Raw genomic sequence first — 27,264 nt, 5'->3', positions numbered from 1 at the left:
ATTTTTATAAGATTATATGATACATATTGTACAAAAAACATCCCCCTTTGTTGATTTCTTTATATTATTTATCACTTATACATACACAATGTAAAGTTAAATAAAATACAACTGCATATTGTAAAAATTAATTGAACAGGTATTTGCAAAATGTAAAATTTATACTTTTACAATCGTTAAAACATTAGATGTTCTTAAAGATTGTTCACCGCTTACAACATTTTGCTATATACAATTGATATTAAAGCTAACAATATTACAATATGCAGAAGTCTTTTATAGCTTAAGCTCTAATGGTTGAATTCTTTTATAAATGATTTGTACATTATCACATGAAATTTCGTATTAAAAACTTCATATTTAATAACATTAATAGTATATAATAAACTTGTAATTTGTGAGCAACCCATTTTTTTTACTTCATATGCGTTTAATTATCTGCAATATAAACTGTTCACCCTTTCAAAGTTATTACTATGCAAGTATCAACAGCTGTATTATTCATCATAGAATACAAGACCGAACTTGAAAATATTTAGTTTTAAACTGCAGTTTTCACGCTAAAAGATTAATCAGATATTTTCAACAATTTATGTTTCTTACTCCAGTCTCTTGTTATAATTTCATGGCACCGATTTCATCTAGGTATACTCAAGTATATATTTTCAAGTAACGTAAAAAAATGTAATTAATTATTTGACGTTAATTATAAATGATTCTTTATTCGTCGATCTTAACAAAAGACTTTCTAAAAGTAAACGATTTTTTGACGAAAGTTATTTATATTTCAACTATTATAAAAATATACCAACAGTGTAACATATAATTAAGTCCGCAATATAGTTTTACGAATATATTTATCTTAAAAATAGTAAGAAACGATATCTAAAAACAAAGAGAATAATTTCCAAAGATAATGATTTCCTTTTCTTTATCATTGTCATAAACGACGTATTTAGATAAAAACAAGCATAGTAAAAATATAATGGAATGGTTTGCTCTACACATTTTTCCTTCCTTTTTTTTTTTTTTTAATGTATGTATGATCAAGTATTACAATGAATTTAATGAAGCATCGAGAAGAAAAAAGAAAGGAATTTATCGCAACAATTTGTTATCGCAATTTATGAAAATGTAAAGTTATATATAATTCTTTTCTTAATGCTGAGTGAACATAAACGTAACGCATATAATATAATTACCTAATAAATACGAATGTCCTTTCTCATTTTTTATAATATTTTATGCGAAAATATGAACAATTTCGATAACCGCTATAAAAAAAAGGATGTTCAAATCTCAAAGCGTTCCAAATTTATAACAGTCTGTATATCATAATATATATTTTGTTAAATGTCTGCGAGTAAATTCATGTACATCTTTATATACTCTTTTAACAGTTAATTATTAAATTTTATGGTCACAATTTTGAGAAGGATAGGGAAAAATTGCACTTTAAGTTTTTTTCCATTCTCAACCGCAATCGTTGCAAAAGGAAATCTGTAAGTCTACTACTGTAAAAAAGGATCGTCTTAAGAATTTTCACGTAAGTTTCTCTCCTAAATTGGCTTACTGCTACGGTAACTGCTTTTCTTTCGCACGTTCTTTCGAAGGTTTAAGCAAATCACGTTTCGCGACTTATTCGCATATTATAATTGGTCACTGAGTTGATCGTCGCCGTTCCGTGCGATTAACTGCTGCGAGTGCTTCTTCGGGCAGACGACCAGGATCTGATAGAATATCAGTGGCAGTACACAGATATCTTAGAGAGTTCAGAACGGCTGCAGTTGAAGACAAGGAACGATTAATAGTTAAAAATGATTATTGATGACTAATAAGTCTGTGTATTTATAAATGTAACTCATTAATATTAATACTTTATTATGCCACTGCTAATGTTTTGTTGTAAAAGATACGAACCTGGTCTGAGATCAACGAGTGAGCAATGTTGCTCGACCCACAATATTGTACTTCTATATAGATCTTCAATACTCGCGGTGGATACCGAGGTATTGAAAGAAATCATTAGAGGTTCAAGCAATACACTGAACTAATTATTTTCTAAGGAAATGTATAACATATGTTCACGTACGAGAACAGAGAAAAAAACCATAAAAAGTGTTTTAAGAAGGATACGATCCAAAATTTCCAATTCTCCCGTGTACGCGTGCGTACATACTCATCGAACATCTCCTTCATTTTACTAGTTCTGTGTCTAGAAATTGGAGCACCCGTTGCAGGAAGCATGGATTGGCAATTACTGTAACAAAGTGTTCGATATATAAGTTTTATATAACGATTTAAAAGAAATAATATCAATTGCTGTCTCTTTTAATTTCCTTATTACCTAATAGACGTATTAAGGCACTCGATTTGATGTCTTAAAGTATCCATCTCCTCCTTCAACTGATTCCTCTCCGCCCTTAACTGCCTGATATAATCTGCTCCTTTTTGCAGCATAGCGGCTTTACTCATCTTCGTGTTCGGATTTTGATTAAGCTGCGGTATCAAATTGTGCAGCATATCAAATCCATTTTTAATATTATATCTACGTTTTTGTTCCGCATGAATGTGTCCGACTCGTCTTTGTTCTTTGTATTGTCCCCGTTCTGATTCACCTTTTATGTAACTTCTACTCGGTGACAATGGGCTTCCTATACTCATCGGACTGTGCAAAGGACTGAGGTTTAACCCTTGAGGACTGTGCGCGTTAGAACTATCCTTTGGTGACCCGGGACTATTTTGTGACTGATGCGCCTGGGTGTTTGTATTTAATAGCATTTGTTGGCTGCAAGTAGTCTGTTGCATTGCCTAATATGCAACATACAGTTGAACACGTCATATAATATTATACAAGCTGAAGATTTATTATCGTCGGTATTAATGTTACGTAATATAATATCTTTATGTGACTTATTATTTAAGTTCTCGTGGTTCAAACTAAAGAGTTTCGTCCACTACGTATACTGTTATAGCGTAAAAACATTGAGTCAATTTTATGAATATTAGAGAGTACCCTGTTCTTGAATGACACTGATTTAAATAACTTTTGATTTCGAAATAAGATGCAATAAAAAATATACCTGTTGTTGCGGTTGCACTTGCATCGTAGATGTTTGCATGGTTTGGACAGTGACCGGCGTGGTAATATGGTGGGTGGTTGTTACCTGCGTAGGCGAAGCTGAAGGTGGAAACATAGGTAAGATGTGTTTCATAGTAGTAGTTGTTTGGGTCACTGTCGGCATTACATTATCAGCCGTCATATTCATTGTGTGTACACCAGATGTGTCTATGTAACGATATTGAAGCTCTCATAATATTCTTTATCGACAAAATATATAATACCGTGTGATCGATTTCTCAATAATTTGTGCGTCATGTCGCCATTAAATGATTTATAAAATATAGAGAAAAGCCGTACAAAGATTACGTTTCTTAAAATACATACTATTCGTGAGTAACTGTGCGAGCAAAACATTGTTATTTAGATTTAGAGCGGGATCGCTCGCCGCTGATACTAATGGTGGCGGATGGACTCTTGATGCGGTTAAGGACGAACTACTTCGAGACCTATTCCTTGCTTTCATCTGATACTGAAACAGAAAACATTTCCATGATTTCGTTATAAATTTGTTCAACTTCCTATGCTTGATATAAATCATAAAGGAAATGGAAAAAATTGATTTATATTTCATATGGTATTATCGTAGCTTGTGTATGAACCTTCGGTACAGCAAAAACTTCCTCTTTCTCCGAATTGGAGGCGGCAGGTTGCGGTAACAATTTCGTAGGTTGTACGGTCGGTGTGGTGAGATCCAAACCGGAGGGTCTGCACTGTAACAGTATCGGTGATTGCGACGGTTGCTCCGCGGAAACCGATACGACTTGTGGTGGGTGTGTCTGAAAAATATCACGATAATCTGTTTCTATTGCTAATCACAGTCTCCCGCCTCGTTAATGCATTATTCAAATCGAACACCACGTTTCAATGAAACAAGACATATCACGTCGTATCTATGAAATAAATACCTTGAAATTATTGGTGTTGAATTTGCATTGCTGCGCATTAAAGTTTTGCGGAAGTGTGGGAAACTTATAACACTGTTGCGGTTGAACGACTTTGTACGGTTTTGATGAGATCGGCGCGACCGGTGGTAGAGGCCTGATGCTCCTGTGTTGCGTCGACACTGTAGAATTTGTTTGTCCAAAAGTTTGCTGTACCGTTACCAGATTTTGAACATGAGTAGCGATAGGCGGGATTTGATTCGCATGAGCAGACTGGTCGTTCAACGCTGGCATCTGCACTTGATTTTGAACCGGTGTTAGTTGAACGGATTGGATCTCCATGGCGTAAGGTTGTTGCTGCGAAGCTTGTTGTTGTTGGTACGCTGAATTTTGTTGTTGCGCCGTTCGTTGATACGTTGACGTCCGTTGTTGTTGAGGTTGTTGAATCACTCGACTATTCCTCGAAGAAACTCTACTTGGTCGACTTTTTTCCCTGACAGGTTGACTGGCTGCAGCGGGTTCATAACTTTGTTGTATGGTACTATAATTCTCACTCAGAGTTCTATAACGTGCACGTAAAAGTTAAAATAGAATTTCATTGTAAAACATTCTAAGTAACGAACGATCGATGCTCACATATTATTCCTGAACGCATTCGTTGGCTCTGGCTGAGGTTGAGTATATATTTTTGCGGTGTATTGCAGATTCTGTATAGTACCTCCTTGTTCGTTCTGCGCTAACGCTGGCTGCTGCGAAGCCTGCTCATTCTTTGCTGCTGATTCTTGGCTCAGCTCGTTCATCTGATTCATAGGCGTCATTAAGTCGAGATCAGGATAGTTCGTGTTCAAGGTACTATTTCGAAACATGTCGTCCTCTTCCGGGACAGGGGGCAACTTCGAATTTAAAAACTCTAAAAGATTACGATTTATGAATATTATCGATTCATTATACCATAGCGAATTTCATGATAATCGAATACCTTGCAACGGTTCAAGAGTGTCCATAAAATCGTCTAAATTTGGCTGGAGCGGTCCCAAGCTGGGTTGTATAAAATCCGCCAGACTAGCTCCACGCGCTACAATTATAAGCAACCGTATAAAATAAAGTTTATCGTGTCATCTGTTTCAACGCATGTACATTAACTATACTGTTCGCGTTGTTTCTTTCAACTTTTGTCGTTCCTGCTTTCTATTACAACGCTCTAATTATCGACACACATATTATTCTCTTATCATCTGCGCCATCCTTATCGCTGTTTCACTTATCTTTGTTTTATATAATTTTATTTTTTAGCGAATTACCAATTTCTCTCGGATCGGGAAAGTATATTGGTTGATTTGAACTGATTGTCGAAAATAACGTATCAGTCATGAGCTCCATGTAATCTTCGTCAACCATCATACTCTCTCCTCCTGGAGTCCCACTGGTCCCACCGTGTGTGCTGCCTGTACCTGCTCCATAGTTGCCCGAGATCCCCAATCCATTGCCCCAATCTAACACGTCCATCGATTCCATCTGAAACGATCCCGCCGTTTTCTACTATGAATAAGAAATACCAGTGGTTCTTAGAAATTTTCTAAAATTCAAATGTATTTCATTACTTGGAAGTTGACGTTTATTTCACGATAAGGAAACTAAGGGAAATTACATTTTGAAACTCGACCTAATCGAAAACTACATTTGCTTGAAATTTGAAAAATTAATCGGGGCAATTGCAATAGCAATACTTATTGTTAAATATATTTAATTCTCAGTTTCATGCGAATTTAATCGTAGAAAATTTGTGATTCTTGGATCGACGAATACCATCTCGGTGCCATCCTTGTTCGTCCAGCCAAGGATTTTGTTCCGGTAGAACATACGCCATTTCTTGTACTCCGCAGTAACCGCAGCAAGTTTTCGCTTCCAGTATTTGCCCTCTAAGACTACCGCCTGATAAGAAACACATCTTTTAAATTTATGTACGTTGTTATCGAGTTGCAAAACTTTGAAACTGCTATCGATCGAGTTCTTTCGTTACAAAATACAGGGTGTCTCAAAATTAATTTCGCATAAATTAAAGAACATAAGAAAGCAATTGGCATTTTTACAGTGTGCGCTCAAACGTTGATGAACTGATTTCTCTCTCCCTCTATCGATCTTCCAATGTCGTTCAGTTATTTTTAACGCAATTACAAAAATAATTCTCTGTAACCAGGAAGTTTAACAGACGTCGTTTAAACGATCCATTACCCTGCATTTACAAAGCACTTTTCGAATATACCGTTGATTCCTAGACTCAATTGCGATCTATTTTAAGTGGATTGTTTGACAGTCTCTACTTTTAAACAGAGGAGAACTGCTGTTTGGTTTGCAGGACACGCTCATTTTTGCGCGCGTAATGCGATCATCGTCGTCAACGTCTAACTTCAAAGAAGATAAGTTCTCTTGTTCTTTCAAGTAGTCGAGACAATAAACAAAAATCGTTCGATTCCACTTTGAGACACTCTGCGCAAGATCGCCGTAAGAAAAATGCTCGACAAGCATCGAACTCTTATCATTTAAGTGATAACTAAACGTACCTCGGGTTTATTATGAGTATCAACATCCAATGGAGACGCGAACTGGCACACCAGCGTGTTCTGCTTCAATATAACTGAAACGATACAAAGATAACTGAAACTCGCGCTATAATACGCGTTTATCACCGATCCTCTTCCAAAAAAAAACCGTAAAAAAATTAAATTTTTTAATTTTCTTATTTCACGATACGAATTTACCTTATCTTACGTTATCCGCTAATTCTTCCCTCTTTAAGGAAAAAAAAAAGAGTGAGATATCAAATATTAAAAAAGATATTCTTCTTTATAATATAAATTTGCCTTATTCTACGACGAATTTAACAAGCTCTTGTAGAAACAATAGAAAGATACATTACAGTGAAAAATGATCTAAAGGAAGCAGCAATATCTGTTTCACCGGATTAAAAAAGAACAAAAATTGCAATCTCCAGCGATGACATGCAACTGAATTCGCGTACATCGATTCAACGGAACCACGACTGATCGAATGCGTTTCTAAAGGTAGCACGATGATTTTGTAGCTACCGAAAGATCGATTTTTCCAAGAGAAGAACGTCGCGTCTTTTTATTTGAAAAGAAAAAGTTCATATACGAACCACGATGCGTGCTCCTTGGACGAACTTAATTGAGTCGACCACGCGAACGTTTGAAACGATTAGTTAGCTGCCCTTCGACCTACGGCCATGCTCGATATGCTCGTTGCATCGAAGAAGAGACGCAAGCGTCCCGATGCCGACTTTGCGGCGACGCATTTTGTAGCGCACTCGCGAAATAATTCTCGTAATCACTAACGACAGCAGGTACAAAGTCCTGCGATGCTGTCTCGATCGCGAACTAAAGTCGATGTCCCTCCGTTTCACGCCTCCGACTCGATCAAGTTTCCGTTTTCACTTTGCTCGTGCTGCACCTTTTCTATCCTTTTCCCTTGATGCATAAAGTTCGTCCCGTTAATCGAATGAAACGACGTTCAAGCGAAAAGTTAGAACGATGTCGCGTTAAGAAAAGTATGTTCGATCGACTTACGGTGACGATAAAAAATACGGAAGAGCGTGAAAGTTGTAAAAAAAAGAAAGAAAGAAGAAGAGAAAAATTAGAGCGATTCGAAGAAATAGAGTTAGCGCGTTAAAAGAAATTTGCAAGAGTTTGCGGAATATTCTTACGAATAATAAAATCGTAGATATTCGCTTCGAATGGAAAACAAAGATATGCAACAAACAAATTGTTATCGATCTCGATTGCGTATCGGGTCGAACGGAAAATATCACGTTTATTTATTTGCACTCGGCGATCGAACACGAATTGTACGTAAAATCTGCGAACGTTAAGCTACGCGATTCTTAGCGAGCGAAGCGTCAACGAACGAGGAACCACTCGAGATTCTTTTCTTTTTCATCGACTCGCCCGAAGCTAAACTACGTACAACTTACACGATTTTTCTCGTGTCTCTCGATCTTACGACTGACCTCGTTTACTTTTAAATTTTGGCATTATCACGACGTGACGCAGTTTTATTTCTTTCTCGTTATTACATCAAACTGTAATTCTTTGCTCGATCGCTTGGTATTTTATTCGTTAATCGACGAGAAACAAGTAAATGAATATTTGTAAGGCTGACGAGTGGACAATCGGGAACGCGGAGGCGGTGGATTTAAAAATAGCACTCGCGGCGATCGAAATGTCAGTGAACGAGATACGGTTTTGCGCTCGCTCGTGTCTCTTGCACAATTCAAGCGGATCGGTTTATTTAAAAGTACATCTTCTCGCCTATGTGATCTCAACACCTATCGATGTATCGTCCTTTCTTCGTTAAAATTAACTCGTCGACTAGTTTTAAATCTTGGTAACAAATAGTTAGTACGAATCTTTGTTTCTCTTAAAAAAAGAAAAGAAAAAAAAAAGAAATTAAAAATAAGAATAATTCCTCGTTCGTTCGATAACGTAGCCACTAGCTCTATTTTACGTCACTGATCCAAAGACTTTAACTTGGATTTCTTTTTAATCACCTACTCCGCTGAACTTTACCTCGGTCGATTCCTCCGGTGCTTCGATTCCCAACAAACTTACTTTCTAACTTGGAACTTGTTTCGAAACTAACCCGAAATATTTAGGTCGACTATTATCGGAATCGGTCTCGTGTGTCGTGAAAAGCCGTTTCGATTTCCCTAAAAATCGGAAGTTGAAGACCGAACGGATGGAAGAAACGACGTAATTTCGCCGCGACTAAGAATTTCGAATTTCCTGGTATGACGGTATTCACGAAACTGAAGTTTGCTCGAAAGTTTCGCAGGAACTTGCGAAGAAACGACGCGCGGTAGCCGCTGGCGGGGATTCTTTGTCACTGGCGTGTCACGTGCAAGATATTTCTTTATTTTGTACGCCAGCACGGCCTATCGTCTTATTTTCGCGACTCAATATCTTGAATCAATTTAATTTGGCTTTAGATTATGTTTTATCTCGCCCCGTTCTTGTTTTTCGATCGCAACTGAAAAATCGTGACCGTCTTCTAAATTCTTTCCAGAATAAATTTCTGAATTTTTTTTCAATCCTGCGATTCCCCAACCGACGAAAGATGATTTTAACCCTTCGAGTCTATCTATACCTGGCTGACGTACCTGGCTATATCTACCTCAGATGTACCCGGTATATCTTTGCACGGGGTAAAACCAAATTGAAGCATCCAGTAGCGTATTTAGCGATATAGAAAGTAGCGAGTTATTGTTCTTAGTGGTTACGAATGAAATTTATATTTAACACCGAACGAGGAGTAGAAAGTATTGGGTTGGCAACTAAGTGACAAAATCCGCAATCGACAACATCGCATATAAGCACCGCTCTACAGCGACTTAAATTCAATTTATAAATTATGACGCCAAAGAAATGTAATTCCGACACACAAAATATTGTATGGCTACGATACCTATCGATACTTCTCCCTAAACCACCCCAAAACCGAAATTCATTGTTTATTGTGAATAACATACACATGTAATACACATAAAAGATATAACTTAGAAAAAACGAAGCTGGCACCCCGCTGGGGGTAGCCACCCACATGCTATATTTATTTTTATTTTATTTCTTTTTTTTCACCAACAAGATATAACACTTTACCAAATGTCCATAAGGACAAATTGTAAAAAAACCAAAATAAAAAAAAACATGTAATACACATCTTCTTGGACAATAAACGTTATAAAAAACCGAAATTTATTGTTTATTGTGAATAACATACACATGTAATACACATCTTCTTGGACATTAAACGTTAAAAAAAATAAAAATAAATAAAATCCGCAAACACTTAGTTGCCAACCCAATACTTTCTACTCCTCGTTCGGTGCTAAGTACAAATTTCATTCGTAATCACTAAGAACAATAACTCGCTACTTTCTGTATCGCTAAATACGCTACTGGATGCTTCAATTTGGTTTTACCTCGTGCAAGGATATACCGGGTACATGTAGGGCAGATATAGCCAGGTACGTCAGCCAGGTATAGATAGACTCGAAGGGTTAAAATCACCTTTCGTCGGTTGGAGAATCGCACGATCGAAAAAAAGTTCAGGAATTTATTCTGGAAAGAATTTAGAAGACAGTCACGATTTTCCAGTTTGCAGCGGTGTCTTTTAAATGAAATTGAGGGACGATGATATGGAAACTAAATTCGCACCAGGTGAAATTTTATCCGTGATTGTCGTCGAGGGATAAACGGCGCGATCGAATAGAGAAAATAGGTACATCGGGAGAGTGTAGTCTAAATTTCGAGAGAATTTTCCGCGTTACGAAAAGAGTAGTACGATACTAGTATCGATATCAAGACTTTCGTAATTTGAAATTTATCATGCTCCGGATGAGCAACTTTTTCATTTAACATAGGAAACGATGGTTTAAGCGAACGAATAAAGGGGAGGAAGCGGTTAACTCGAAGTGAAATAATCTTTGAGCGATTTACAAGTTTCTGTCAACTCAAACGCTGTTTCTATTCGAATGCTCCGAAAATTGCAATGGCTGAAAATAATTTCAAATACGATAGGATTCCGATCGATAGGTTTTCGTAGTCGGTATGGTCCGGACCGGTACGATTTAAGATGAAACTCGACAGTTTATTTAAACAGATGGAAACACGAGGAACGTAAAATTCTAATTTCGTTATAAAGACGGAAGAATACAGAACGTAAATAGGTCTGGAACGTTGAAGTTTTCGAAAACGCCTTTCTTCTTTTCCCGGCTCATTCCCCGACGAACACTGTGACCCTCGAACCGTAATCGTTGACCATGACAAGTTGGCCGAGGGGAAAAAAGTTGTCGCTACGAGAAAAATAAAACTAACGATCGTCGTTATCACGGCGGCCTCGGGTTATCACGCGAAACGATTGTTAAAGGCCTAAAGGTTAAGGCAAAATTTCAACTTGTTTCGAGGTGTAAATGTGTCTCGGGATTCGCCTACTATTTCCGGTTATATCGCCTGTACCTCGTCTATACATTTCTCGAAACGATCAAAGAATCCATGTCTTTTATACAATTGACGTTGCTTCGTCAAATATCCGCGTAACATCCTGATCGCTTAATTTCTGATCGTTTTAACGATCTTACTCGTATTAAACATACGTTATTTTTATATTTATAGTGCATCGACGGTCGTGGTTCTGCGTTCTGTTCACACGTGCGTTTCCTTACATTGCATGTGCCAGCACCTCCATATCACGTTGTTCAGTCTAATCTTGTCCTTCCATCTCAGCCTGATCCCTTTGAACCGATTCCACTTGGGCGATGTCAATTTCTGTCTGGAACAAATTCAAATGCCCATACGTCATACCACTGTAAACCCAAATTCCGAGCGTTTGATCGACGAACCGCGTGCATTTTGTACGAGTTCGTCGTTTCGTTATACGACCGATATTGTAAAAAAGAAACGGAACATTCGTTGAACGAAGGTGGGAGATAAATTTCAATCGCTGGACTCGAGAAACTTTCTAACAATAAAAAAAGAAAAAAAGAAAAAAAACAGAATACAATTTGGTCAGAGGGGATGGAAAGAAGGCAAGAGAAGTTGAACAAAACGTGAAAGTGAAAATCTGAGAATCGATCGTAAAATGACTCAAGCTAAAAGTTATTTACTCAAATCACCGTAAAAACAAGATATACCCGGAGAAACATCTTGAAACGAGCGAATGTAAATCGTGGGCAAACAGCTTGAAAACTTAAGACAAGACGCGAAACGCAAACACAGAGTTTATCTGCTTTTACGGAGTATAGTTGGAGCAAGTTGCCGTAGTAAGTTATCGTCGTAGTAAAGTACTCGGCAGCTAATCGACGGAGCTTTGGAACATCCAGATAAGATTTCCAGGTCCAAGAAAGACTAATCAATCCTTATCGAGACGTTTCCTCGTGGTTTAACGCCGTTTTCGCCACGATGCAACGTTTCCAGCGAATCCAACGATTTAACGTTAGTCTTCCAAATGGAAAAATGGTTTCCCACTACATAGACGACCTACATAGACATTACGGTGATCTAAAAGTTTCGTGGATTACGCTATCTTTACGATATGATATTCTAACGACGTTCGATTCGCTAGCGGATTTATCGTCGAGGAAGCTACGTATGTTTGTTCGAACACGGTAAACACTTTCTCGTACTTATCCCAAGGAGGAGGAGCAGGCTAAATATAAGCGAGACAGAACGAGCAACGAATAGACGAGATAGAACGAACCGAAATACTGTGACTTTGGGTTTGGTGGATTGGAAACAACGATGACTGGTTCGCTGAAATATCCATGAGCGAGTCGAAGGAAATTGTTATTTTCACTAATGGAAAAGCTGCTTACACGATCCAATTTATGTTATCGGCGAAATCCTACGAGGCGTAAGTTACACAAGGCAGGTTTTCTCATTTTACAGCACAAATCTCGTTCTTTGCATTTCAACGATTACGTCTCGATCCTTTGTTTTCCCTTTCTTTTCCGAGACAACGTGTATACGATTGCCATCCTGCACGGAACAAGAATCGAACGATCCACGTAAGAATTTACTGTCGAAACAAGTTTTTCGTTATCAAAGTTCGCGGCGATGTAACATCGTCGAAAAGTCAACAGCTGTAAATGGAACAGCTAGGAAGATTTCCACTAACAAGCGTTCGCGTTACTACGAGTGCCGCAGATATTCTTCCTTTCTTGGCATGGGACTCTGATCACCCGAGTCCACTGTCAGCATTTTATTTTTACGTAGATTAAATCGATTAGATAAGAGAAGAAATAAGGACAGAGGCGACACACAGGCTGCACCGAATCTTTGCAACTTATTAGGTTTATATAATTTATTTATATATTTCAGTTACGATATATCAAAGTTTCCAGTAAAGAATTTATAAAATTCAGTAGATAAAATTATTTTTCATTTTTCAAATACAATGTATATTATATGCGTGGTTGTTAAACGTTTCGATTTCTTTCGAGATCGTGATCGAATTACGCGACAAAAATATATATAATAATAATTATATATATTAAATAATATATAATAAATATATATAATAATAATCGTAATAATAATCAGAATTGTATAATACCTTTCAGAAAGATAAAATAATGTTTGTAGAAGAGTCGGAGGTGATTAGAAAATCGTCTTGGCTCGCTTCATCTTTAGAAAAGTTATCTGCCTGATCTCGATAAAGAGGTAGGATCAACGATATTAAATTAAGAAAAGTTTCCAAGGAAGATTCTCTGTACGATAAAAATGGAATTAATTAAATGATCAAATAAAGAAAAAATTCATTGTGTATGGTCTAATATCTGAAAAAGCGATTTTATTTTGTCCTTTTATCAAGAATACAAAATTTAGATTGGAATCTAAGTCGATTTCTTATCGATCGGACATTTTCTACGTAGAATTATCAAATTTGATTAGTCGGACTTCTCAAAATTTCATCAACATAAATCTCTAGCTTCTTGGAAAAAGATATTTCCAACTGAATAACTCGACGTCAAAATCTTTTCAAACGTTAAACAATTTTCCCAAAAATTGAATAAATTCTATCGTACAAGTGCAACGTTGATAGAACGTCTGGATTTCTCTAGACTCTCAGCATCCGATGTAGCGGAATCTCATCATCCTCTATTAATACAACAATTAAATGGTTATCGCGTATCGGATGAGTGCACGGAATAAATCGTCGAAAGCGTACGATAGCGAAATAACATCGAGGAATCAAGCCACTCGAACGCAAAGTCGTTCGTCGCGAAATCCACCTGTTTCTCTTTCTAAGCGTGATGAATACCATCGCGATTAATTAGCCGCGAGCATCTCGTTATCAGATAACGATTTATTTGTTCGTCGTACAGCCAATGACTCGATCTATCCGACGGAGAGGAGCAAAGTCGATTATCATTCGTCGTTTTGTCGTGGAATTTCCCTATTTCTTCTTTAGATTCACCATCCAACGCTTAGAGCTTCGACTCTTTTACAAAGTTGCGTAATGTCAAATAGGCTGTTATCCGATACTTTATTTCTTTTTTTTTTCTTTTTCATTTTTTGAGATACGCTGACATATTTGAAATTTCCTGTACCTTTTATCTTTTAGGCAAATTTGTACGGCACAGACTATCGTGTAATAATGACTAGGCATGTTCGATCGAACGAAGAAAAATAAAGCGATACAAGGAAAGTAACAGATAAAATTTTAGATTTGTCGGACATTTTAAAGCGATAGATAAGGTAAACTCGAAAGTTACGTGTTTTTTTACAGATATTCTTCGCAGTAACATTTTTATTTTCATCGATGAACATACAGTCATCGCATTACGTATCGTAAGCCTAGTCTTCGTCGTTGGTAAACGATTATTCGTTTTATAAATTTAAATGATCGATACTTGGATGCGGTATAAAGAAGAAGAATGAAAATTCTACCACGCGTTTCTAACAATTTTCTTATTAAATCTTGTTGGTTTACCAATTGAAAGATTATCATATCGAATACGACGCAACCAGTAAGAATAGAAAGAATTGGGGTACGAAGAATAGCAGAAATATCAGGAAAGTGGTTGAAGAAGAATTCAGGAAGAATTAGAACGGCTTAATCTGTTGTAATCCGCCTAAATAATTTCTCAATGCATCGATTCTCTTATTTTAAGAACGTACATTAGCGGCAGAATTTTTGAATTCTACGTACAACTGATGGTTCTTAGCATCAAAGCGACTCGAGAGATTCTTAAAGCTTCATCGATATTTTCCTAACGATATTAACGTCGTGCAAATTACGCGTTCGAGATTTTTTAAATAAAATTTAAATATCTAAGTGGTTTATAACTGACGGCGATTGTAAGACGCGGGAACATTTCAACTCGGAAATGAATTCGATACGAGAACGTGTAATCTTCGTCGTAAATAATCACGTGTTTGTAACCGTGTTCCATTTGACGATGCGTGTTCACGCATTGAAGCAAAATTCCGAATTGCTCGAGTCGAGAAATTTATGCTCCCCCAATTACGTCATTGTTATAACGAGACGTACCATTATCTATGATACAAAAATACAAAGGAGCAAAGATTTCCTAAAAATTCATCATCTTCGGTGACTCGTATCGCTGTAGGTTCAGTACAGATCACGAAAGTTTGTCACATGTTCACATATGTCGAATTACACGAATCATCAGGTTCGCTCACGTGATTGTTCGGTAAGATGCGTTGTTAAGCTTCATTCAGCGGAATGTGCAACCATACACATGTACACATGTATACATACATATAGGCGGAAATTGATAAAAACTCTGGCGATAACTGCAAATCGAGCATAGGAAGTGAAATCGAAAGAAACTTTTCGCTGAAACAAAAGAGACGCGTAGCGCAAGGTAGTAGGCAAATGCAACAAAGGAGAAGAAGAAGAAGATAGGAAGAATCGATAAAAGCTTCAAAACGACTGCGTCTAGAAACGGAATCGAAAGGTGTTTCGACGATCGAAACGAGAGAACCAGATGAAAGGTGACGGACGATCGCCAAGACACGAGAATACGGAACGAGAAGAGAAAATGTAAAAAGCAACGAGAACATCGAAACTGGTATAGATATAGAGATCGAGACCGAAGTTTTCCATAGTCGCGATAAAAGAGACGGTCGGAAAGTGATAAACGAATACAAAGACCAACGACAGGAAGAATGAAAAAGAAGTGGAAAAGCGAATAAAAGCTTGGAAAGGAGTATAGTGATGGAAAATGAAAATTAAAAGAAACGAGATATCGTAAACTCAAAGGGTAAAGAAAAGAAGAATGCGAGGGTAGAAGAGAATCGTTGATAAAAAGAAAAGAGAAAAACAGGGTCTCGTGCGATGGAAAAGCGAGCGTGTTCGCGCGTATATTCGCGGGGAACACTGAGCGCACGCGAGCAGTGCCTCTGTGCTCGATGACGCAGTGGCCTTGCACGATAAAAGACACGTTGTGACACACAGGCCTTTACGGTAATTTAGCTCGATTTACTTTTTCGAGTTACGCGTGTCGCGAGAGAACGGCTGCCGTGCAACCGGAGACCTGGCATGCTCCACGCTATCCCTTGCACGAGACCGTTTAGAAGTTCTCTACCTTCCTCTCGCTCTCTCCCTCTCTGTCTGTCTGTCTCTCTCGCTCTCTCTCTCTCGCTCGTTCCCTTTCTCTCTCTTATCTACCTCTTTCATTCGCGGAAGTTTTACCGCGGCTTTACGAACAAATTGAGCTATTTAGCCTAGTTCCTCAAACGCGTTGAAATCTATATTTTTGAATGCTGAGTTCGTGAATTTGAAAACTTCGAAACGGGCGTATCCGGTGCATCGAGGAACTTAAAGCTCCGCTTTAAGAGAACGATGAAACTTTTTGAACAAACGAAAACGAAACTGTGCAATATCTTGTGATTCTTGGATGACTGAAACAAGATCCCTTTGAAAATAATTTCTATTTACGGTGAAAGATCAGCCACTTAAAGTACCAAAAATTACCGATCGATTTTTTAAAAAAAAAAGTCGATCAAACGTAATTGCACAAAGTACCTCCTGTCCAACCTACATCGAACGATACGTTTAAAAAGCGCTATTGATTTCCGTCCATTCAAGCGTCCATTCAACGTCGAATAGAACGATCGCGATACCTGCTTGAATAACGCAAACACGTGGTTTACTATCGAGCAAAGAGTCGAACGGTATCAAGCAGGATCGTCAATGAACGTGTCACATATCTTATCCACATACGGTATTTTACGGTATTTTGCGGCATTTTACGGCTGGTGAATTAGGTTCGTGTCCAAGATAAGGCACGACCGCGGTAGGAAAGCGTCGAGGACAAAGAAAAATCGAGTTAACCAGTATCAAAGGCTAAAATACAGTTACCTATCGGAATTATGCAACGCTCGTTATCGACGAAATGCACTGTTTAAACACATCCAGCTACTTGCTTATTAGTCACAGTACTAGATATTATCACAGTTGAAACATTTATTATTACAAAATGTACGCAAGGTTATGAATAATAATATATGTTTATTAGTGAAGTCAATTAGAATTAACATAGAGTAATTGCTATGTAAACAAAATCGTGATTAAACCGTTCTTCTCATTTTTTAATGATGCAAGCAATTAGGCAGCCGTTAAATTGCGCTATAATGGAAAAATGGTGAGATCTAATCTTCGTTTAGACGATTTCCGTGGAATGCAATTTTGACGAGGTATAGAATTGCAAGCGCATTTCGGGATATTATCGCGAGTAGTCGTTTCGAAAGGCCTAACGACTACGAGGTCGCAACACGTGAAACTCTCTCGAAATAATGTTGCTCATAGGTTGCAGTGACAACAATGACGTCATTGGGGGCAGAACCGTGGACGTAACGCACTGGTCGAAGTCTAAGGGCTTCGTGAGATAAGCATTTCGACTTCTGATTCCGTGTTATTTCTCGAGTTTCTTATTTACGTACACGATGATGTTTCAGAGCTTTGTTTTTTTATTTTACCAGTAGAGTAACGAAACATTTAAATGACTATCAAATCGTTATTTTTTTCTCCTATTGACGTAAAACCATGCTAGTAAGCTAAATGTGTAGATTACACGTATTAGGTTGAATAATAGTCGATGCACGATTTCTTAAGCTAAAGGAACGCGTAATAAGAGTATTATTACATTCGCACGAAATCTATCCAATCAAAAAGTATATTATTTATCCAATATTTATTTATCCAACTCCTCTGTACTTTTATATCTTTCACGAGGAAAATATCCGATATATATATTTTTACGATCTTTCGACAATTTTTTTCACGTTTCTCGAAAATCATGCATCAGCGAAAAACGAACCAACTTATCACTTAAACCAGATTTTCAAATTTTAGAATAAATTTCGACGGATCTTTCTTACTTCGAAAAAAGTAAAAAACTTTCTCCAAAAATTTTGGATATTTTTAGATCAAATGGGAGATATTTTCAGGCGTATCAGAGATACTTTACAATGTCGAGCAAATTATTGGTCGAGTACATCGATAAGATACAATACGATTTATCAGTCATTCTTAGACACTCGCACAACGGAAGGACAAGAGGCGTGTCAGAATTATACCACCGATATATCTGATACGACTGCCATTCCACAAGTCTATTTCGCTTTCGATAAAGTAACCTTTGGATTTAAACGAAGAAAAGAAAAATAAGCGAAAAAAATAATATATATATATATATATATACATATCTTATTGAGCCGCTAAAGAATCAAGAAAACGGCGTTGCTTTTCTTCTCTTTTCCTTCATTTTATTCTCATTCTTTGACACGGTGAACGTGTACACGTAATTTACGAGCGTGTTGTTCAGGACGAACGTTTACGTTGCGTCATTATGACAATAATATCGCCGTTCTTCCACTGATAAAGATATATACGTCTTTTCACTTCGCGCGTCCAATTGCAGTTCCGACGTAAATCATCATCAATCGATTAACCCTTTCATCGGGAAGACGGAACAATAACAATGGAACGCTATCGGCGGAATTACGATATCAGGTTCATTTATTATCCAATCGCCAGGACGGGCTAAAATAACGATTGACCGGCTGAATAAAGTAATGCGTTTACTCTGCGTATGGCTGAATTGCATCGTACACCGTTAATTGTACGAAGTTCATTTTAACGTGTCTTATTGCGTTCTGTTTACTCTTCTCTCTCTCTCTTTTTTTTTTTTTTTTTTTTTTTTGTAGCACTATAAAAACGATCTCTATCCGCGACAATAATTTACTGTGCTTAATTTCCATTCTATACGTTTCAATATTTATACCCGATATATTGCATAATTACATAATATATTTCATATAATTGTTGAAAGTAGGCAGGTTCACGACTTTATGTTGTAATTGCATATAATTCTTTTTTTTTTTTGTAACTTACAATAAAAACGATCTCTATCTGCAACAATAATTTACTATACTTAATTTCCATTCTATACGTTTCAACATTTATACTTGATATATTGCATAATTACATAATATATTTCATATAATTGTTGAAAGTAGGCAGGTTCACGACTTTATGATTTAATTGCATATAATTCTTTTTTTTTTTGTAACTTACAATAAAAGCGATATCTATTTGCAACAATAATTTACTATGCTTAATTTCCATTCTATACGTTTCAACGTTTATACCCGATATATTGCATAATTACATAATATATTTCATATAATTGTTGAAAGTAGGCAGGTCCACGACTTTATGATTTAATTGCATATAATTCTTGTTTTTTTTTTGTAACTTACAATAAAAACGATCTCTATCTGCAACAATAATTTACTATACTTAATTTCCATTCTATATGTTTCAACGTTTATACCCGATATATTGCATAATTACATAATATATTTCATATAATTGTTGAAAATAGGCAGGTTCACGACTTTATGATTTAATTGCATATAATTCTTTTTTTTTTTAATTTGCAATAAAAACGATCTCTATCTGCAACAATAATTTACTATACTTAATTTCCATTCTATATGTTTCAACGTTTATACTTGATATATTGCATAATTACATAATATATTTCATATAATTGTTGAAAGTAGGCAGGTTCACGACCTTATGATTTAATTGCATATAATTCCATATAATTACAGATACGCTCATAAATAAAGATTTATGAATGTTTATGCAAATTCGAATTTTTATGAAACGAAACAGACTAGCTAAAGAGAAAGAAAGAACCTAATAAGCCGAAATGATTGCTTTGCTCTTGATATTGGATATTATTACAAGTACGTATGTATGTATGTACTTTATTATAGATATTTTGTACTTTCGTGTTAAAATACTTCGATGAAACGATGAATAGACGAAGGAATGCGGCTTTGATTATTGATTGGTTTATTTCTGATAGACCCAACACAATCATAAAGATAAGCACGCAATTGGTCGAAAGTGACCATGTACATAGCAACGCGTTACAATGAGCAACATAGAGCAATACGGCTAGCCATGATCGTTATATGTATTCTGTACATTTTTATACGACGATAAATTGCGATATAGACTATCTTTTATAGAATCTGATTTCTGACAATTAGAATCAGTTATTAAGAAGATATGTTTTACGTTGTACATCTTCTCATTTAGATACGAATTTTTCCTGTACAAATAATTGCCCGTAATTAACAAATTTCTTGCACTTTAATCGCAGGAATATAATTATAACGAAATCGTCGCAATAGCCGCAGAGATAAAAGATCAAGAACGATAAGAAGATAGTACAATGTAACTAGCAGCAACTTCCTGTACGTTGTTGCGAGTAATTTATAGAAACCTTCGCGTTAATTCAACGTAACATTTTTTATTTTCGTCAAACCATACTATTCCTTTTTCATGATTCCTCTTTTTCGAATCTGTTTTCGTCTCCGTAATTGCTATTTATTAAATATTATTCGCTCGAAATTATCGATTACATAAAGAGTCTTGATAAACTATGGAATTTTTCGAACGTGCCTCTTTTCGGGACAAAGGTTGTTTCCGATCGATTAGATCGCTATACATCGCCACATATCGTGTACAAAATCTGATAATCTCGATAGTATCGACCTACTTAGATCGATCGCGTTAAAATTAATTTTAATATCGTCGTAAATTCAGGCGAGAATTTCACGACCATCCTGCGATCAAATTCGCGTATCCAAAACAAACGTACACGTTCTTTTCTCTTCTCCTTTTTCACGCCAACTTTCGCAAGAGTAAGATACAAGGAGATTGCGAGACATAAAAATTGAATTACGGATAAAACCGTCGACCAAAATATTTATTTATATCCACGGGGCAGAAGTGTTTTCGCCATCTGGCCGATTCCACGTTAAAAATACTCCAAACAACGAGTCTTGTTCTCGATTACACTGCACTCGGATTACAGGACCTCGATATCGACTGTTTTCGGATAAGACCAACTTATAATCGATACTCCCAAATGGAAAAATGACAAGAAAGTTATATCGATCTCGATATAACGTTAGTTAAGCCGATCTAATGCTTGGATTTAAGCGGTAATTCTCCATAATCGATCGATAGCTCATCAAACTTTCAAAATATCCAGGCTTTCGATCGACTTATTAATCGATACACATTAACTGGCCATTAAAAAATAAAAGATCAAATTAATCCATTTTGCTGGTGTTAAACGGTGGACGATTAGATACGAAAATAAAATGGAAAAAATTCGATGATAAAGCGACAAATAATTTACTCCAAAAAATATTTCCAATTGGAGGAATTGACACGAATTTCAAAACAACGCGAGATTTTTATTAATTTATCGAAAGAACGATATGAAACAAGAGAGAAATGTTTATTAATATTAATCGCTGTATCAGAGTTTGTCAGCGTGTTCGCAACATTCCCGCATTAAATTTCCAAAATATGGACAATGATTCATCGATTACGAGTACTTCTTTATTTATACCTCCGATCGTAACATTTCCAAACGACGAGTTAACTCGTCTTCGTTGATTGAGAGGTGGAAAGGATCCGAAGGAAGTCTTCGCGACGGGATTCAAACGGTGCCGTATGGGGGAAACGGAAATTGTCGCGGAGGCAGACTGTCGGCTTCGTCGAGGCCGAGTTTAATTGCGGTGTTGTCGTTTGGTTCTACGGCCTCTTCTTCATTAATTCAATTGTCCGTTATCAGGCGGACGGCATTTGTCCGGTTGCCGAGCTCGAAATACAGTTCCATCGAATCTGCGCTGTCCCACTAATCTCCCGAGGGAACCGATTGCGAGAGGAAACGCCACGCACTCGCTTGCGAGTTCTTGCAAAACGTCTCAACACTTTGAAATCACGAGATTGTTACAAGACGAGTACGCGACGCTCTTTTCCGCTCTATTCAATGGCACGATGGTATAAAGTTCGATTTTCCTTCCTATTGCTGAAACGCGATTTCTCACGACTTTGACGATTTCGTGATCGATGGAAAGACAGATACCACACAGTATGTTAAGATCCATTTGTAATTTATATATGCGTTACCACTCATAACTATTCGAACGACTTGGATGGATAGACATTTCTTGAATAATTTAAATACAATTTCTAGTTGGAACAGTATAATCGATATTCATTGCTTGGACGAAGAATCGTATGTGTTTGTACAATAGCAGTTTGGATATATTGGATTGGCAACTAAGTGATTGCGGAGTTTGTCAATACCACCTAATGCCAAAATCCGCAATCACTTAGTTGCCAAGCCAATAGTAGAAGCAAAAGAAATCGTAGAGATTTAATAAAAATTATAAACGATACTTGCCGGTAACCTAAGAAAACAGACGAAAGGAAAACGGATTGGCGAAGAAAAACCGAGGGAAAAGAGAAACTCACCTGTATGCGAGCGACATGCACTGGAACAACTTGTTCAAGGACGTTTCAATGCTGAGTTGCTGAGAAGTTTTGTCGTTCGAAGAGCTACTGGCAAATTTCTCTTGTAAAAATCCTGTGGAAGCGATAATCGCGATCTTGGCAGCTTCCTCGTCAGGCACTGGGACAGCAAGTTCATCTTCGTCGTCCTGGGCCTCCGCCTCGAAGTCAGAGACCATAAAGTGACCAGAGTGTATGGTCTCGCGAGAGTCTCTACCGCTGTTCTCTTTTCTCCCTGTCGCAGGACGATGAAAACTCTGGCTGGACGTTGTGGTCATCATTGTTAACGGCTTTCTGTACACCAGTTCGGCCTGCATCCCTCTTCAGCGCCACTCTGCGGATCACAGTCGCGTCGATACGCATTTGCACGCACATTTTCCATTTTTTCAATTTTCATTCATTTCTCTAATTTTTTTACTCTTTTTTTTATATGCGAATCGCGGGTTTCTCGTTAGCTTCAGATTTGTTCTCGGTCATCAATTTTTTACGATGAATATTATTAGAGATCGATAAGATTGCATCGATACAAAATTGAAAGATTTTGCGGTAACATCGAAAGCGAGAGAACGATACAGTTTCCGTAAAAATTCCGTAAAACGTTATTCAAAAAATTGCAGAAGTTTCTTACTTCGAATATCAGCTGATTATAAATTGTAGTATGTTTGGTAAGTTGATCTGATTTCGAATTGGCTTGTGTTGGTTTATTCAAATTACTGTAACCTAAGGCTAAGTACTATAGCATCTTTTAATATTTACTAATTGTAAGTGAAACAATTTCATTTTCTCAGCTGTATTAATAAAAACATAAATTTGCCACGACATGGCATTCTTAACACGGGAGCAACACAGTTTTAAAAAAAGAAGACTTAGAAGGGAAAAAGTACGAGTGGGTGATAAAGAAATACAAAGAAATCTAGAACGAGATCGTTAACGTAGAATTTAGTCGACCTCATTTCAGAAAATCTCTCTAGGTTACAAAGTCTACATGTTCAATCCCAATAGGATGAATCCTTCCCGCCAGACACAACAAATTTATCGGACCGCTGATAAGTCTACAATTCTCTATTCGACGCTTGTCTATCTTTTTCGTCTATTAATGAACTTTGCTTCCGCTCTTTTTCCTCGTCTTTACTTCCGTTAACTCTGCGTCTTATTATATGCAAGAAACTTCTCGTTAAAAAAATTGTTAAGTATTTTTTTTATAAAACTATCGTTACGATTGTTACGAAGCATTTTAAGTGTAATGAAAGAGAACGTTTCCCATTGGAACACATCCTTTGCTAACGTGCGAATTCAGAGCATGTAAACAACCTTTATGCCTGGTTGAACGACCGGGAATCGTTAAAGTCGCCGTTTCGGCCGCTTATTTCCATGAAAACGTGACGCCAGAATTTTCGATGGTCAGTGACTTCTTCGACAGAACCGCAGATATCCCCAGTCTAAAATTAAACACCACACATATTTGCAGATCAACTGTCATTTACGAGCAAATAACCTAACTTCCTAACCACATCATTGTTTACCGCCTTAACCCGCTTTTTTGTTCTTGTGAAAAAATAAAAATTTCGATACAAAACATATTTTGGTATAATTCGTATTAATTTCTTTATTTTTATTGATTGTATCGTATATAATTTGTTTTGCAGTTTATAAATTAACAAAATTTAATAAGAAAATGATCATACATGTAACGTTATAACGATACGATAACTTTATGATAAGGTAACTAGAATAAGAAGCAACGATACTAAATGGGACATATGTTTATTTTAGTAAACTTAATTTATTTTTTATACTGTAACTTACAAGTATGAATAGTGCTCGAATTTTGTCTTTACGCATGGTAAATATAATATAATTTATCCTTAACAAAAGGACACGTAAACAGATAAAAGATCCCTAAATAAAGAAATTGCGTCCGAAAGGTTGGTAATCTGAGCGATGAGTTAACTCGTCTTAATAGGTTAAAGATCATACGGAAAAATGTCACATCAATTCGTACGTCTTTTCGTAGCGTTACTTCGTCTCTAAAGCACATAAACTTTTTTACTTATTGCATGTTAGCTTACAAGCAAAATCCAATGAATATTAGAAAGTTGAGGTTTGATTACAATGACAGAATTAATTAACATGCTAAGCCATAACGTAGAAAACTAATACATGTAGTTACACGTGTTACAGAAGAACTAGGTAAGCCTAATACTTATTCATATAAGTGTGTTTTTATAATACACATTTTTCTTATTTGTACTGCTGTGTTTAAACTACACGAAGTTACATATATTTGAATAGGATGACAAAATTTAAAATTACTTGAAAACCCGCAACTTGGTTACCGACTGGCCCCAATCGTAATTCTGTAAAGTGTAAAGAATCGTGCTAGTTGCAAAAGAGTTAGCTTGAACGTATGTTCAACGGTTCGTCGATTTTAACATGCATTACGTGTTAGATACCTCTAATAAAGGTGCGTGGAAACCTTCACCGAGATACATGTTACGAAAACGTCTAACGGAAATCGAAGTCTATTTCTAATAGGCATCGAATAGTACACACACGATATCGCAAATTATGGGTTGATCCGTTATAACCGGTTTCGGGAATAGATCTTTTTCCATTTATCGAGGTATTAACAGCTGACGATATATCTTTATAAACGCATTGGAATTTACCAACATTATCCACAGGATAGATGAAATTTGTGCAATTATAATTTCAATCGCATGAACGTAAAATGTACTTACTACTTTTCAAACAGACGAATAAAATAGCATTTAGCCGTTGATAAAAAGTTCCAAAGTCATATTTGACAAAGATCATGATTTTACTAATATTGTTTACGGTACCACGTATTTTTTTTTTTCTTTGCAATATTACGCAAGCAAGTTTATCAGGGCGGATTTCCTTTGCAACAATTCTATTTAATAAATGGCCTTAATATTCCACTACATTATTATCTTAAAAGTGTTAATGCCCTTTCACCCCAGAGTCACTTGGTATCGGTAAGGTTAACCGCTTTATCCGTTCGTATACGAAGGATTTTTCCTATCCCCGTGTGGCTTTAAAAATTCTGTTATATTTATAGAAAACAAAATATAGTATGCATCGCTAATATAGCTACTGAAATTTTCTTATCGTGGAAAGCATGTTCTATGACCGTAGACTCTATCGATAATCTATCTCTATCGATAAATTAGAAGAGTAGAAAATGCGCGATCGTACACGAGGATAACAAGCAATACTTTCTGACGTAATTGCGAAATACATACCATGCGTACTGTATCAAATGTTCCATTGTGATTCTATTTTGTTTAAACACTTGCCATCCCATCTTATGTATGGAAAGGCAATATTAGTATAACTGCGCGTTTCTGTAATCTGTATCGTTTCGCGAGGCTAGCTGTATATCGAAGATAGAAACAAGCTTAGAGTTTTTATAAGACGTCAGAACTCTTTTCAAATGGGCACTCCTCGATCTCTTATGTCTTATGTCTTATGCAACCATAGGTCGTATTTAGGAACTCGTCGCGGTGCAAACAAAAACATTTTGCATCGCCCACACGTGCGCGTGGCCACGGGAAACGTGTTTTTTAGTTGGGAAAAACATGGCCGTCCTGATTACACGATAACAACGGCATATATTTAAATAGTTTGTCAGAATAACAGTATTATAAAAACTTTTACGAAACACGATAAGAATATTTCTAATCATTGTATAAGATAAACATACTACACGCTTCATTGCAAATATACGCATTAAGCAATAAAACGTAACGATCGTATGATACTTTAGATGAGAATCACGTTGAAGAACAATACTAATTTTTGATATTTCGTTTCTATGAAAATATACACAGAACGATATAGTATTTTGAAGAGTGAAGATAGATTTGGCAATGATACACGCATGGCACCTGTCACTAAGTAGTATGGTTGTGAATCGAACGAGGAAAGTATGTACTGCGCGTACATTTTACTCCTTTCCTTTCATCGTGTTTGTCTATCATGGTTTAAAAGTCGCTTAGAAATTCGCTTTGAATCGTCATCTTTATCTTACTACCCTGTGGCAGAAACTGTATAGCGCGCTTATACTTTGTAACAACTAACTAAAATCTTCCTGCATAAAAACATCGATGCAATCAAAAGATCTGCATAATATAGATTCGTCATTCGCGTAGAAAAAAAATTAGTCGACGATCGAAAACATACCCGAAGCGTATGCATGATGAGGATACGTTTATTTTGCGAATAATGAACACGTATGCGTAACACAGCACTTCTTGTAAAGAATCACCAGAATTCTTTATTGTCGACTTTTCTTTCTCTATCTGGCAACTCACCTCTCTTTTTCACTGCGTGTCACCACTCGTCGTTGATACGTATACACTGTTGCAACTTGACGACGAAATTTAACGATCTCTTTGTATTAATTTTCCCTCGATCTCGACCAATATCGTCGCACTCACGCTCGCCGTCAGGCTGGGCCGCGCGGCGCCGCGCCCGGACGAGGCCCGTACGCGTTATTAGACGGCATACGCTCGCTCATACTGCCAGTGACGCCATTTGCACGAATCCGCGTCTACGACGGACGACTAGCGACTCTGTGTCACACAGCTGACATGGGCGCGCTTACTCTGACCAATCATCAACCACCGTCTAGAGTAGAGCCGCTTTCTCAGATTCAAACAAATACATACTTCAATGTTTCCTTTTCTACTTCTGCTTTTTTTTTCAAGTCTCGCGGCACTTTCCGTCCTGTTCCTGGAAGTACAACATGTTTAATGGATTAAGATAAGAGCATTGATAAAGCAAAATATGGATCTAGAATAA

At 36.8% G+C, this 27,264-nt stretch overlaps 1 protein-coding gene across 13 annotated transcripts; it reads right to left on the bottom strand.

Annotated features, from left to right (window-relative positions):
- Nucleotides 1–45: 45 nt before the first annotated feature.
- LOC132905561 (carbohydrate-responsive element-binding protein) lies at nt 46–27,062 on the bottom strand. 13 transcript variants are annotated; one of them, XM_060957006.1, is made up of 17 exons: nt 26,775–27,062; nt 23,749–23,876; nt 22,402–22,771; nt 11,243–11,349; nt 6,567–6,640; nt 5,812–5,937; nt 5,307–5,541; nt 4,985–5,080; nt 4,642–4,915; nt 4,030–4,567; nt 3,724–3,900; nt 3,449–3,593; nt 3,084–3,289; nt 2,348–2,811; nt 2,137–2,260; nt 1,921–2,050; nt 46–1,781 (listed from the first exon to the last, which is right to left on the bottom strand). In XM_060957006.1, exons 3-17 carry the CDS (start codon nt 22,752–22,754, stop codon nt 1,660–1,662), a joined length of 3,171 nt encoding a protein of 1,056 aa, XP_060812989.1. In that variant the 5' UTR covers nt 22,755–22,771; nt 23,749–23,876; nt 26,775–27,062; the 3' UTR covers nt 46–1,659. The 13 variants fall into 13 exon arrangements, with proteins under 13 accessions (XP_060812989.1, XP_060812987.1, XP_060812991.1 ...); XM_060957004.1 differs by lacking the exon at nt 23,749–23,876 and having other exon boundaries at nt 26,775–27,061; XM_060957008.1 differs by lacking the exon at nt 23,749–23,876 and having other exon boundaries at nt 3,084–3,181; nt 26,775–27,061.
- Nucleotides 27,063–27,264: the final 202 nt, after the last annotated feature.

This window comes from Bombus pascuorum, chromosome 3 (assembly GCF_905332965.1).
Source record: "Bombus pascuorum chromosome 3, iyBomPasc1.1, whole genome shotgun sequence".
Taxonomy (NCBI): domain Eukaryota; kingdom Metazoa; phylum Arthropoda; class Insecta; order Hymenoptera; family Apidae; genus Bombus; species Bombus pascuorum.
The sequence above is the reverse complement of the archived record's forward strand: the minus strand, read 5'-3'. Positions and strand labels throughout refer to the sequence as shown.